Source organism: Lonchura striata, chromosome 30, assembly GCF_050655825.1.
Source record: "Lonchura striata isolate lonStrDom1 chromosome 30, ASM5065582v1, whole genome shotgun sequence".
Lineage (NCBI taxonomy): Eukaryota > Metazoa > Chordata > Aves > Passeriformes > Estrildidae > Lonchura > Lonchura striata.
Window position 1 is genome coordinate 7,363,523 of NC_140732.1, and position 14,974 is coordinate 7,378,496.

The 14,974-nt window shown below is 46.3% G+C and overlaps 1 protein-coding gene across 1 annotated transcript; it reads right to left on the bottom strand.

The window, feature by feature from the left end:
• Positions 1–642: 642 nt before the first annotated feature.
• Positions 643–14,256, bottom strand: DSN1 (DSN1 component of MIS12 kinetochore complex). Its single transcript, XM_085563270.1, has 11 exons — positions 14,110–14,256; positions 13,981–14,026; positions 8,835–9,062; positions 7,283–7,356; positions 6,120–6,192; positions 5,357–5,444; positions 4,536–4,595; positions 2,803–2,874; positions 1,956–2,097; positions 1,093–1,180; positions 643–993 (listed from the first exon to the last, which is right to left on the bottom strand). Exons 1-11 carry the CDS (start codon positions 14,239–14,241, stop codon positions 902–904), a joined length of 1,095 nt encoding a protein of 364 aa, XP_085419396.1. The 5' UTR covers positions 14,242–14,256; the 3' UTR covers positions 643–901.
• Between the last annotated feature and the right edge of the window lie 718 nt (positions 14,257–14,974).

A 14,974-nucleotide genomic window follows, 5' to 3' on the forward strand; every position in this document is an offset into this window, starting at 1 on the left:
AGGGACATTTGGGGACACTGAGGTGGCATTTGAGAACATTGAGGGGACATTTGGGGACATTTGGGAACACTGAGGTGGCATTTGGGGACATTTGGGGACACTGAGGTGGCATTTGAGGACATTGAAGGGACATTTGGGGACACTGAGGTGGCATTTGAGGACATTGAGGGGACATTTGGGGACATTTGGGAACACTGAGGTGGCATTTGAGGACATTTGGGGACATTTTGGGGGCATTGGGGACATTTGGGGACACTGAGGTGGCATTTGAGGACATTGAAGGGACATTTGGGGACACTGAGGTGGCATTTGGGGACATTTGGGGGCACTGAGGGGACATCTGGGGACATTTTGGGGACATTTAGGGACATTGAGGGGACATTTGGAGACATTTTGGGGACATTTGGTGCCACCCTCAGCCCAGTCCCCATCGCCATCCCCACAGTTCCCGCCCCCAGCCGCGCAGCGATTGGTCGACTTCAATGATTGACATGCAAACTGACCAATCGGAAGCGAGCAGCGCCCAAACGCGGAAGCGGCACCCGATCAAGCAGCGGGTGTCCCACCTCCCGCGTGCTGCGATTGGATAACACCTCAGATTGACAGGCGAACGGACCAATGAGAAAACACAGAAGCCGCGCCTCAATTGGCTTTTTCACTTTGATTGACGGCGACGCGGACCAATCAGAGCAAAGCGTCGTCCAAACCCGGAAAACAAAGCTCAGTGCCATCTGGCCTCACCCCCTCCGCCCTGTGATTGGCTGATCACTCTGATTGACACCAACACCAACCAATCACCGCCGCGCCCCACCCAACCCGGAAGCACCGTTCCCAAAACGGAAAAAAGCCGGGAATATTTTGAGGGAAAACCTCGGGATTTTGGGAATTTCCTCTGTTTTTATTATTCCCCCTTCTCGGGCAGAACCTTCTGGGGCCTCCTCTGCAGCAGCTTCCGCGCGGGGGATCCCTGCAGCCTCCGGAACGCTCGGGAAGCTGGGAAAAAAACGGGAAAAATCCCAAAATTCCTCATTTTCCCGCTAAAATTCCCAGGATTTTGGGCAATTTTGGGCGATTTTTGGGGATTTTGCTCACCCAGCTGCTCCGAGAGGCCCCTGAGGAAGCTCCTGCTCTCCTCGTGGAATTCCAGCAACATTTTCCCAGCCTGCTGGGCCTCATCCACCTGAAAATCCCCAAAATTCCCATAAAATTCCCATAAAAACCCCCCAAAAGTAAAAAAGTTAGAAATCCCCAAAAAAAAACCCCAAAAAATCCCAAAGAAACACCAAAAAATCCCAAAATTTCCCCAAAAATATCCAAAAAATCCCCAAAATAATCCTATAAAAATTCCAAATAATGTCCAAAAATTCTCATAAAAACACCTAAAAGTCCCAAAATTCAAAAAAAAAGCCCCCCAAAAATCCCAACAAAACCCAAAAAAATCCCAAAACTTCCCAAAAAAAATCCCCATAAAACCCCCTAAAAATCCCCCCAAAAAATTCCCCCAAAATTCCCATAAAAACACCCAAAAATTAAAAAAAAAAAAACAAACTGTTAAAAATTAAGGAAAACCCAAATATTCCCTAAAAATCCCCAAGAAATTAAAAAAAAAAAATACTCAAAAATCCCATAAAACTCCCCAAAAATCCTCATTAAAAAAATCCCCAAAACTACCAAAAATTCCCCCCAAAATCCCAAAATTCCCATAAAATACCCCAAAAATCCCAATAAAAACCCCCAAAAATAAAGCTCAAATGAACAAAAACAAAAAAATCCCAAAAATTCCCCAAAAATCCCCATAAAACCCAAAAAAATTCCCAAAAAATTCCCAAAAAATCCCCAGAAATTCCCATAAAAGCCCCCAAAAAATCGCCAAAAAATCCCCAGAAATTCCCCCAAAATTCCATGAAATTCCCCAAAATTCCCAAATCCGGGTTTTTTCGCCCCAAAATCCTCACCAGGAGCTGCAGGGCCGGCAGGGCCGGGCCCTGCTGGGCCAGGATGGCGCCGTAGTCGGGTTTGGACGCCAAAATTTGGGAATTTTTGGGAATTGCGGGAGGAGCCCAGGGAGGATTCCCGGCACGGAGCTGCTCCAGATTCCTGGGGGAAAAAAATGGGAATTTTGGGATTTGGGAATTTTGGGGTTGGAGTGGAGGGAAAATGGGAAATTTTGGGGTAAATGGGGGAATTTTGGGGGTAAATTTGGGAATTTTGGGGATAAATGGGGGAATTTTGGGGGTAAATTTGGGAATTTTGGGGTTGGAGTGGGAAACAAATGGGAATTTTGGTGGTAAATTTGGGAATTCTGGGGATAAATTTGGGGATTTTGGGGATCAAAGAGGGAATTTTGGAGATAAATGTGGGAATTTTGGGGAGAAAAGTGGAAATTTTGAGGATCAATGTGGGAATTTTGGGGATAAATGTGGGAATTTTGGGGATCAATGTGGGGATTTTGGGGATAAAAGTGGGAATTTGGGGATAAATGTGGGAATTTTGGGGATCAATGTGGGGATTTTGGGGATAAATGTGTGAATTTGGGGATAAATGTGGGAATTTTGGGGATCAATATGGGGATTTTGTGGGTAAATGTGGGAATTTTGGGGATAAAAGTGGGAATTTGGGGATCAATATGAATTTTGGAGATAAATTTGGGAATTTGGGGATAAATGTGGGAATTTTGGGGAATCAATGTGGGGATTTTGGGGAGAAAAGCAGGAATTTGGGGATAAGTGGGAATTTGGGGATAGAAGTGGGAATTTTGGGGAGAAATGTGGGAGTTTTGGGGAGAAATGGGGGAATTCTCACCTGGAGGCCTCCTGGGAGTGCTGCAGGTGCTGCTGCAGGAGCCGATCCCAGGCCTGGAGCTCCCCGGATAGGCTGAGGGGGAGGGGACAGGTGAGACAGGTGAGACAGGTGGGACAGGTGAGACACGGACAGGTGAGACACGGACAGGTGGGACAGGTGGGACAGGTGGGACATGGACAGGTGGGACAGGTGAGACACGGACAGGTGAGACACGGACAGGTGGGACAGGTGAGACACGGACAGGTGAGACACGGACAGGTGAGACATGGACAGGTGGGACAGGTGGGACAGGTGGGACAGGTGAGACACGGACAGGTGAGACACGGACAGGTGGGACAGGTGAGACACGGACAGGTGAGACATGGACAGGTGAGACATGGACAGGTGGGACAGGTGGGACAGGTGAGACACGGACAGGTGAGACATGGACAGGTGAGACATGGACAGGTGGGACAGGTGAGACACGGACAGGTGAGACACGGACAGGTGGGACATGGACAGGTGAGACATGGACAGGTGGGACAGGTGGGACAGGTGAGACACGGACAGGTGAGACACGGACAGGTGAGACATGGACAGGTGGGACAGGTGAGACACGGACAGGTGAGACATGGACAGGTGGGACAGGTGAGACACAGAGAGGTGGGACAGGTGAGACACAGACAGGTGGGACACAGACAGGTGAGACATGGACAGGTGAGGGACAGGTGGGACATGGACAGGTGGGACAGGTGAGACACAGACAGGTGAGACATGGACAGGTGGGACAGGTGAGACACGGACAGGTGAGACAGGTGGGACAGGTGAGACACGGACAGGTGAGACACGGACAGGTGGGACATGGACAGGTGGGACAGGTGAGACACGGACAGGTGAGACACGGACAGGTGGGACATGGACAGGTGGGACAGGTGAGACACGGACAGGTGAGACACGGACAGGTGAGGGACAGGTGGGGACAGGTGTCCCCAAGTTCATTCTCAGTATCCCCAGGTGTGTCCCCAGGTGTGCCCAGATGTGTCCCCAATGTTCCAGGTGTCCCCAGGTGTCCCCAGGTGTGCCCAAAGTGTCCCCAAGATGTCCCCATGTGTGTCCCAGGTGTCCCCTTCCCATTCCAGGTGCCCCCAGGTGTTCCCAGTGTCCCCAGCTGTCCCCCAGGTACCCCCCAGGGGTGCCCAGGTGCGTCCCCAATGTCCCCAGCTGTGTCCCAGGTGTGCCCAAAGTGTCCCCAAGCTGTCCCAGGTGTCCCCAGGTGTATCCCAGGTGTCTTCCCAATGTCCCCAGCTGTCCCCAGGTGTGTCCCAGCTGTCCCCAGGTGTGTCCCAGGTGTCCCCAGGGTGTCCCCAAGTGTTTCCCAGGTGTGTCTCAGGTGTGCCCAGGTGTCCCCCCAGGTGTCCCAGGTGTGTCCCAGCTGTCCCCAAGTATGCCCAGGTGTTCCCGGTGTCCCCCAGGTGTCCCCAGGTGTGTCCCCAATGTCCCCAGCTGTGTCTCAGGTGTGCCCAGGTGTCCCAAAAGTGTCCCCAAGCTGTCCCAGGTGTCCCCAGGTGTGTCCCAGGTGTCTTCCCAATGTCCCCAGGTGTCCCCAGGTATCCCCAAGGTGTCCCCAGGTGTGTCCCAGGTGTGCCCAAAGTGTCCCCCAGGTGTCCCAGGTGTCTTCCCAATGTCCCCAGGTGTGTCCCAGGTGTCCCCAAGTGTCCCCAAGGTGTCCCAAAAATGTCCCCAGGTGTCCCCACCTGGCCATCAGCTGCTTCACCTGAGCCACAGATTCCTCCAGGGCCGGATCCAGGGAATCCCTGTGGGAAAGGGCCCAAAATTCCCCAAAAATTCCCAAATTTTAGGGCAAATCTGGCATGAATTCACAAAAATTTGTCCCAAATTTTGGGGCAAATCCAGCGAAAAGTCCCAAAAACACCGAAAGATTTCCGACAAATTTGGTGAAAAATTCCTCAGAATTCCCAAATTTTGGGGCAAATCCAGTGAAAATTCTCCCAAATCTTGATGAAGATCCAGTGAAAAACTCCCAAAAATTCCCAAATTTTGGGGTATATCCAGTGAAAATTCCCAAATTTTTATTTCCTAAATTTTTCCCCTTCCCAGCCTGGAAAGTCCCAATTTTTTCAGATTTCCATAAATTTTTCCCCTTCCAGCCTGCAAATGCCCAATTTTTTTTTATTTCCATGATGGTTTTTTTTCATTCCCAGGGTGGAAATTCCCAATTTTTGGGGATTTCCCTACATTTTTCCCTCTCCCAGCCTGGAAATTCCAAATTTTTTTTTTCCCCATAAATTTTTCCCCTTCCTAGTCAGCAAATTCCAAATTTTTGGGGATTTCCATAACTTTTTTCCCTTTACCATCCTGGAAATTCCCAATTTTTTTTCAGATTTCCATGAATTTTTCCATTTTCCATTCTGCAAATTCCCTTTTTTTTTCAGATTTCCATAATTTTTTCCCCTTCCTGCCTGGAAATTCCCAATTTTTCTTTTTACTTCCATGAATTTTTCATTTCTCAGCCTGGAAATTCCCAAATTTTGGGGATTTTGCCCCAAATTCTCACCCCGGGGTCGGTTCCAGGCAATTCCCGAGGGTCCCATCCTGGATCAGCCTCTGGAGGAGCCTCTGGAATTCCTCAGAGCCCTTCTGGACTGGGGAAAAAATGGGAAAAAAAGGGGGGAAAACGGGAAAAAGTGAGATTAGAAACCGCCCTGGAATTAATTATTTATTAATTCTTAATTAATTGTTGATTTTTCAGATAGAATTTAGGGATTTCTGGTGGTTTTCCTGATTATTTTTACCCAAACTCCCAAATTTTTTTGGGAATCAAGAACCTCAAGGAGCTGCTATGACCTTTCCCCAATTAATTATTGATTAATTATTAATTATCATTCATTAATTCCATTATTTTCTCCTGTTCCCCCCTTTTTTTCCCCTGAAATTCCTGATTTTTCTGGGAATCAGAAAGACCCAGGAATCCCTCAGGACCATTTTTCATCCTCCCCCAATTAATAATTAATTAATCATGAATTAACTATTAATTAATCCTCTATTTTAAAAGGAATTTAGCTATCATCTCCTCTATTTCTGGTCATTTTTCTTGGATTTTTTTTACCCAAATTCCCAATTTTTTTTTTTTTTTTGGGAAAACCCAGGAATCCCTCAGGACCCCCCCCAACCAAAAATTAATTCCCAATTAATTCTTAATTAATTCTGCTGCTTTTTCCCCCAAAAAACCCAAATTTTTGAGGTCTCCACCCCTTTGGGGAATTGGAAACTTGGGATTTTGAGGGGAAAAAAATCCCAAATTTTGGGGATTTCCCAACCTTTGGCAGCGAAAGCCTCGGGGTCGAAGCCCTCGGATTCCTCCAGGACCTGCTGCAACTTCCGGGCAGAAAACTGAGGGGAAAAAGGGAAAAAATGGGAAAAATCCAATAAGAAATGTGGGGAAATGGGAAATACTCCAACAAAAAATGGGAAAAATGGGAAAAAAGGGAAAAAAATGGGAAAAACCCAACAAAAAGTGGGGGAAAATGGGAAAATCCAATAAAAAATGGGAAAGATAAAAAAAAAAAAATAAAAGGGAAAATAAAGAGAAAAATCCAACAAAAATGGGGGAAAATGGGGAAAATCCAACAAAAAATGGGGAAAATGGGAAATATTCCAACAAAAATTAGGAAAAAAGGGAAAAAATGGGAAAAACCCAACAAAAAGTGGGGAAAAATGGGAAAATCCAATAAAAATGGGGGAAAAAATGAAAATCCAACCAAAAATGGGGAAAAAATTGGAAAAATCTAACAAAAAATGGGAAAAATCCAACAACAAAGGGAAAAATGGGGAAAAAAGGGAATTATCCACTAAAAAATGGAAAAAAATCAGCTTTTATCCCAACTTTCTGGGGCTTAAAACTAAGATTTGGAGCCCAAATTCCTTTCTTTTTTGTGTTTGAGGAGTCAGGGAAAGGAATCCAAAGATTTTTTTAGGGGGAAAATTCCAGGATTTGGGTAAATTCCAAGATTTTTGAGGTAATTCCATGTTTTCCGTGAACTTTATGATTTTTAGGAGCTCTTCCAGCTCTGCAAGGGCCCAAATATTCCAGGACTTGGGAGAATTCCCAAGATTTTGGGTAAATTTAACATTTTTAAGAGCTGCTCCATCCTTGGGAATGCACCAATTTCCCAAATTTTTGGTAAATTCCAGGATTTGGGGTCAATTCCCAGAACTTTGAGCCAATTTTAGGATTTTAAGGATTTTCCCCATCCCTGGAAATGGCCAAAATTCCCAGGATTTGGGTAAATTCCAGGATTTTGGGTCAATTTTAGGATTTTTAGGAGCGGCTCCATCCCTGAAAATTCTCAGTAATTCCAGGATTTTGGGTGAATGCCAAGATTTTGGTTAATTTTAGGATTTTCAGGAGCTGCTCAAGCCCTGGAAGAACTAAAAAATTCCCAGGATTTTGGGTAAATTCCAGGATTTTGGGTGAATTTACCTGGAAGCTGGCGAGGAGAAGGAGGGAGAGACGTTGGACCTCGGGGAGCTCCAGGCTGATGGATTGGCTCAACCCTGGGAAAAAAAGGGTTAAAAATGGTGAAATTCCCAAAAAAAATCAGCTGGAATTTGGCCCAGAATTCCCCAAAAAGCACGAGCAGGGCAGGGTGTGGGAAAAGCAGGGAAAAAAGGAGGAAAAAAATCAAATTGAAGGAGAAAAATGGGGAAAAGGAAGAGAAAAAAATGGAATTTAGGGGTGAAATTGGGAAAAATAAAGATAAAAAGTCACATTTAAGGGTCAAAAATGGGGGGAAATGGGCGAAAATCAAATTTAAGGACGAAGAATGGGGAAAAGAGAAAAAGGAAAAATCACATTATGGGAGGGAAATGGAAAAAGATAGAGGAAAAACCCCATTTGGGGGGAAAAATGGGGAAAAAATGGGAAAAGAAAAAGGAAAAAATCACATTTGGGGAAAATGAGAAAAGAAAAAGAAAAGTCACATTCAGGGGAGAAATGGGAAAAGAAAGAGAAAAAATCACATTTAGGGGGAAAAATGGGAAAAGAAAGAGAAAAAAATCACATTTAGGGGGAAAATGGGAAAAGAAAGAGATAAAAAGCACATTTAGGGGGAAAATGGGAAAAGAAAGAGATAAAAAGCACATTTAGGGGGAAAATGGGAAAAGAAAGAGATAAAAAGCACATTTAGGGGGAAAATGGGAAAAGAAAGAGAAAACAAAGCACATTTAGGGGAAAAATGAGAAAAGAAAAAAGGAAAAAGCACATTTAGGGGAAAAATGGGAAAACAAAGAGGAAAAAATCACTTTTAGGGGGAAAAATGGGAAAAGAAAGAGGAAAAATCCCATTTAAGGGGGAAATGGGAAAAGAAAGGGAAAAAAAAAGGGAAATGGGAAAAGAGGAAAAAGGGGGGAAATGGGAAAAGAAAGAGGAAAAAAAGGGGAAAATGGTAAAAAAAAGAGGGGGAAAAGCACATTTAGGGGAAAAATAAGAAAAAAAGGAAAAATCCCATTTAGGGGAAAAATGGGAAAGGAAGGAGGAAAAAAGGGGGAATGTGAAAAGAGGGAAAAAAGGGGGGAAATGGGAAAAGAAAGAGAAAAAAAGGGGGGAAATGGGAAAAGAAAGAGAAAAAAAGGGGGAAAACGGGAAAAGAAAGAGGAAAAAAATCACATTTAGGGAGAAAAATGGGAAAATAAAGAGGAAAAAGCGAGGGGAAAAAAGGCAAAACCTTGACTGACAGAAGGATCAGCCCAGCACTCCCAATTCCCCTCAGCCCCAAGAGGGATTTTAATTCAAACCCTCAATGAATGAAAAATAAAATTCCTTAATAAAAGCTATTAAACTCGATATCTGAATGACTTAAATTCAATTTCTTGATAATTTTCAAACCAAAAGCGTCCAAGATTGACTTAAAACGGAGTGAAAATCAATCTTAATTTAAAAAAAAAAAATTAAAACATCAAATCAAAACGACGCGTTGGAAGGAGGCGAGATTTGAATCATTGAATTAAGTTGAAAGCGGAATGTAAAATGTTACCGGTGACCTCCCGGTGGAGCGGGGGCAGCGATTTGCGGCGGGAGCGGCGCCCCTTGAGGCTGGAGCGGCGCCAGGAGCGGCGCTTGCCCCGGGCCGTGGCGACAACCGGCGACAACCGGGAAGAATTCGGTGCCACCCTGGGGCTGCCCGAGGATCTTTTCTTCTCCTCCGACGAGCTCGGCGTTCCCTTCTGGCTGGGCGGCTCCAAATGCGCCTCAGCGTCCGGCTCTGATGCGTTAGAAATGGGAATGAAAAATGAAATAATAATGAATTTATTCAAGGTGGGGTTGTGGCTAGGCAGCAGCAAGGAAAAAGGAGAGCGCCCCATCCCGCCCGGGTTTTGTTGTTACAAGGAATAGTGTATTTGTGATGTTAAAAACGTGAAAAAAGCAGATTTTCTGATTGGTTTTTCGCAAATGTTACAATATATATTATATCCGTAATGTTAAAAACGTGAAAAATGCGGATTTTCTGATTGGCTTTTAGCAAATGTTACAATATATATTATATTTGTGATGTTAAAAACATGAAAAATGCAGATTTTCTGATTGGCTTTTAGCAAATGTTACAAGGAATATTATATTTGTGATGTTAAAAAATGCAGGTTTTCCGATTGGTTTTTCACAAATGTTACAATATATATTATATCCGTAATGTTAAAAACGTGAAAAATGCGGATTTTCTGATTGGCTTTTAGCAAATGTTACAATATATATTATATTTGTGATGTTAAAAACGTGAAAAATGTGGATTTTCTGATTGGTTTTTCACAAATGTTACAATATATATTATATTTGTGATGTTAAAAACGTGAAAAATGTGGATTTTCTGATTGGTTTTTCACAAATGTTACAATATATATTATATCCGTAATGTTAAAAACGTGAAAAATGCGGATTTTCTGATTGGCTTTTAGCAAATGTTACAAGGAATATTATATGTGTGATGTTAAAAACGTGAAAAAAGCAGATTTTCTGATTGGCTTTTTGCAAATGTTACAAGGAATATTTTATCTGTAATGTTAAAAATGTGACTGGCTTTTCACAAATGTTACAAGGAATATTATATTTGTAATGTTAAAACGTGAAAAATGCAGATTTTATACTTTGGCTTTTGACAAATGTTACAATATATATTATATTTGTGATGTTAAAAAATGCAGGTTTTCCGATTGGTTTTTCACAAATGTTACAATATATATTATATCCGTAATGTTAAAATTGTGAAAAATGCAGATTTTATTATTTGGCTTTTTGCATATGTTACAAGGAATATTATATCTGTAATGCTAAAATTGTGAAAAATGCAGATTTACGATTGGCTTTTCGCAAATGTTACAATTAATATTGCATGTGTGATGTTAAAAACGTGAAAAATGCAGATTTTTCTGACTGGCTTTTCGCCAGGATTTTTGTTTTTATAACCATTTTATTATTATTATTATTAAACTTTTAAAAGCCATGTGATTTGGGTTTTTCGCAACAGGATTTCAGCCATCTGCCTTTTCTTTCTATTCACATACTCATAAAGTTCTTTTTTCCGGGCTGCAATTGAATAATCCAGGTCCAGGTGTGGATGATTTTCCTGATGAATTTATGGGAACCGTGGCATTCAGATGTATCAGCCCAGAGCTTTCCAGCCTTTTGGGACAGCCCATAATTTTATTTATTAAATTGTAAATGAGGCATTGTCCAAAAAAACCTGCTTTGGTGAAACCGAATATGTGGGGTGGTAGTTCACAGTGCTGGTGTGTGTATTTTGTAAATACCAACTAAATAGTAAACATGTCAAATCGTATTTCCCTTAATTCGATATAACTATATTTCACTGGAGCAAATTATAATCATAAATATCAAGGCGAAATCAGCGCATTCAAAGGGTAAATTCAGCGCATTCAAAGGGTGAAATCAGAACATTCAAAGTGTAAAATCAGCGCATTCAAAGGGTAAAATCAGCATATTCAAAGGGTAAATTCAGCACATTCAAAGGGTAAAATCAGAACATTCAAAGTGTAAAATCAGCACATTCAAAGGGTAAAATCAGCGCATTCAAAGGGTAAAATCAGCGCATTCAAAGAGTGAAATCAGTGCATTCAAAGGGTAAAATCAGAGCATTCAAAGGGTAAAATCAGCGCATTCAAAGGGTAAATTCAGCGCATTCAAAGGGTGAAATCAGAACATTCAAAGTGTAAAATCAGCGCATTCAAAGGGTAAATTCAGTGCATTCAAAGGGTAAAATCAGAACATTCAAAGTGTAAAATCAGCACATTCAAAGGGTGAAATCAGAGCATTCAAAGAGTGAAATCAGCACATTCAAAGGGTAAAATCAGCACATTCAAAGTGTAAAATCAGCACATTCAAAGGGTAAATTCAGCGCATTCAAAGGGTGAAATCAGAACATTCAAAGGGTAAAATCAGCACATTCAAAGGGTGAAATCAGAGCATTCAAAGTGTAAAATCAGCGCATTCAAAGGGTAAAATCAGCGCATTCAAAGGGTAAAATCAGCACATTCAAAGAGTGAAATCAGCGCATTCAAAGGGTAAAATCAGCACATTCAAAGTGTAAAATCAGCACATTCAAAGGGTGAAATCAGCGCATTCAAAGGGTGAAATCAGCGCATTCAAAGGGTGAAATCAGAACATTCAAAGGGTAAAATCAGCACATTCAAAGGGTGAAATCAGCACATTCAAAGAGTGAAATCAGCGCATTCAAAGGGTAAAATCAGCATATTCAAAGGGTAAAATCAGCACATTCAAAGGGTGAAATCAGCACATTCAAAGGGTGAAATCAGCGCATTCAAAGGGTAAAATCAGCACATTCAAAGGGTGAAATCAGAGCATTCAAAGGGTAAAATCAGCACATTCAAAGGGTGAAATCAGAGCATTCAAAGGGTGAAATCAGAGCATTCAAAGGGTGAAATCAGAGCATTCAAAGGGTAAAATCAGCGCATTCAAAGGGTAAAATCAGAGCATTCAAAGGGTAAAATCAGCGCATTCAAAGGGTAAAATCAGAGCATTCAAAGGGTAAAATCAGCACATTCAAAGGGTAAATTCAGCGCATTCAAAGGGTAAAATCAGCACATTCAAAGGGTAAAATCAGCACATTCAAAGGGTAAAATCAGCACATTCAAAGGGTAAATTCAGCGCATTCAAAGGGTAAATTCAGCGCATTCAAAGGGTAAATTCAGCGCATTCAAAGGGTGAAATCAGCACATTCAAAGGGTAAAATCAGCACATTCAAAGAGTGAAATCAGTGCATTCAAAGGGTAAAATCAGCGCATTCAAAGAGTGAAATCAGTGCATTCAAAGGGTAAAATCAGCACATTCAAAGAGTGAAATAAGCACATTCAAAGAGTGAAATAAGCACATTCAAAGAGTAAAGGAGACTCGGTGATGGAGCGCCGCCCGCTCGGGATTTCTTGGTTTGATGAAAATAAATTGTTTTGCCAAGGATTTCAAAGCACTGAACAAGGCTTTGATGGTTTTATGTTTAACAATCCTTCCTCCCAAAGCAGCCAAATCTCACCCAGACCAATCCTCCCCGCACCCACAGCCCCAAATCTCACCCAGACCAATCCTCCCCGCACCCACAGCCCCAAATCTCACCCAGACCAATCCTCCCCGCACCCACAGCCCCAAATCTCACCCAGACCAATCCTCCCCGCACCCACAGCCCCAAATCTCACCCAGACCAATCCTCCCCGCACCCACAGCCCCAAATCTCACCCAGACCAATCCTCCCTATACCCAGAGCCCCAAATCTCACCCAAATCTCACCCAGACCAATCCTCCCTGCACCCAGAGAGCCAAATCTCACCCAAATCTCACCCAGACCAATCCTCCCTGCACCCAGAGAGCCAAATCTCACCCAAATCTCACCCAGACCAATCCTGCCCGCACCCACAGCCCCAAATCTCACCCAGACCAATCCTCCCCGCACCCAGAGCCCCAAATCTCACCCAAATCCAACCCAGACCAATCCTCCCCGCACCCACAGCCCCAAATCTCACCCAAATCTCACCCAGACCAATCCTGCCTGTACCCAGAGCCCCAAATCTCACCCAAATGTCACCCAGACCAATCCTCCCCGCACCCACAGCCCCAAATCTCACCCAAATCTCACCCAGACCAATCCTCCCCGCACCCAGAGCCCCAAATCTCACCCAGACCAATCCTCCCTGCACCCACAGCCCCAAATCTCACCCAGACAATCCTCCCTGCACCCACAGCCCCAAATCTCACCCAAATGTCACCCAGACCAATCCTCCCTGCACCCACAGCCCCAAATCTCACCCAAATGTCACCCAGACCAATCCTCCCCGCACCCACAGCCCCAAATCTCACCCAAATCCAACCCAGACCAATCCTGCCCGCACCCACAGCCCCAAATCTCACCCAAATCTCACCCAGACCAATCCTGCCTGTACCCAGAGCCCCAAATCTCACCCAAATGTCACCCAGACCAATCCTCCCCGCACCCACAGCCCCAAATCTCACCCAAATCTCACCCAGACCAATCCTCCCCGCACCCAGAGCCCCAAATCTCACCCAGACCAATCCTCCCTGCACCCACAGCCCCAAATCTCACCCAGACAATCCTCCCTGCACCCACAGCCCCAAATCTCACCCAAATGTCACCCAGACCAATCCTCCCTGCACCCACAGCCCCAAATCTCACCCAAATGTCACCCAGACCAATCCTCCCCGCACCCACAGCCCCAAATCTCACCCAAATCCAACCCAGACCAATCCTCCCCGCACCCAGAGCCCCAAATGTCACCCAGACCAATCCTCCCCGCACCCAGAGCCCCAAATCTCACCCAAATCCAACCCAGACCAATCCTCCCCGCACCCAGAGCCCCAAATGTCACCCAGCCCAATCCTCCCCGCACCCACAGCCCCAAATCTCACCCAAACGTCACCCAGACCAATCCTCCCTGCACCCAGAGCCCCAAATCTCACCCAAATCTCACCCAGACCAATCCTGCCCGCACCCACAGCCCCAAATCTCACCCAAATCTCACCCAGACCAATCCTCCCTGCACCCAGAGCCCCAAATCTCACCCAGACCAATCCTCCCTGCACCCACAGCCCCAAATCTCACCCAGCCCAATCCTTCCTGCCCCGATTCCCTTCCCTGCCCTCACCTGGCGCGGCTCCCCCGCTCTCCGCGCTGGCTCCGCCGGGCCACGGCTGAAGGGAAGAACCGTTACCCGCCTGGCACCGCGGCTGCCCCGCGGCTCCCCCCGGCCCAGCCGGACCCCTCCGGCGCTCACCTCGTCCTCCCGCGGCCCGGCCGAGCCCCGCGGGGACGGGGACGGGGCCGGCCCGGGGGAGCCGCCGGCTCCCGCCGCGGTTTTCTCCATGGCGGATTCCCGCCGCTCGCCTGCCCTCAGCGCCGCGCGCATGCGCGGAACGCGCGCCGGCTTCGCCGCCAGCACGGCGCGGGGCGGTGCCTGCCCTCACAGCGGGTGCGGGGCGGTGCCTGCCCTCACAGCGGGCGCGGGGAGCTGCCTGCCCTCACAGCGGCAGCGGGCGCGGGGAGCTGCCTGCCCTCACAGCGGGCGCGGGGCGGTGCCTGCCCTCACAGCGGGCGCGGGGAGCTGCCTGCCCTCACAGCGGGCGCGGGGCGGTGCCTGCCCTCACAGCGGGCGGGGTGCGGTGCCTGCCCTCACAGCGGGCGCGGTGCGGTGCCTGCCCTCACAGCGGGCGGGGTGCGGTGCCTGCCCTCACAGAGGGCTTGGAGCCCGCCCCATCACTCCCACTTTTCACGATATTTCCGTCCTCTCCGTCCCCTCAGGACGCCGCCCGCCTTCCCAACACTCACCACCTTCCCGCCCTTTTCCCGCCCTTCACGATCTTCCCGCCCTTTTTTAGCCCCTCACGATCTTCCCGCCGTTTCCCTTCCCTCACGATCTTCCCGCCCTTTTTTAGCCCCTCACGATCTTCCCGCCGTTTCCCTTCCCTCACGATCTTCCCGCCCTTTTCCCTCCCCTCACGATCTTCCCGCCCTTTTCCATCCCTCATGATCTTCCCGCCCCTCACGACCTTCCCGCCCTTTTCCACCCCTCATGATCTTCCCGCCCTTTTCCCTCCCCTCACGACCTTCCCGCCCTTTTTTAGCCCCTCACGACCTTCCCG

What these genes read in the sequence shown, in the direction of transcription:
- DSN1 (XM_085563270.1), bottom strand. Translation starts at nt 14,241, where the DNA reads ATGCGCGCGGCGCTGAGGGCAGGCGAGCGGCGGGAATCCGCCATGGAG. An exon ending in TGCCTGGAACCGACCCCGGG is followed by an intron (nt 4,596 to 5,356) that starts GTGAGAATTTGG and finishes CCTTTCCCACAG; the next exon opens with GGATTCCCTGGATCCGGCCC. An exon ending in CACTCCCAGGAGGCCTCCAG is followed by an intron (nt 2,098 to 2,802) that starts GTGAGAATTCCC and finishes TTTTTCCCCCAG; the next exon opens with GAATCTGGAGCAGCTCCGTG.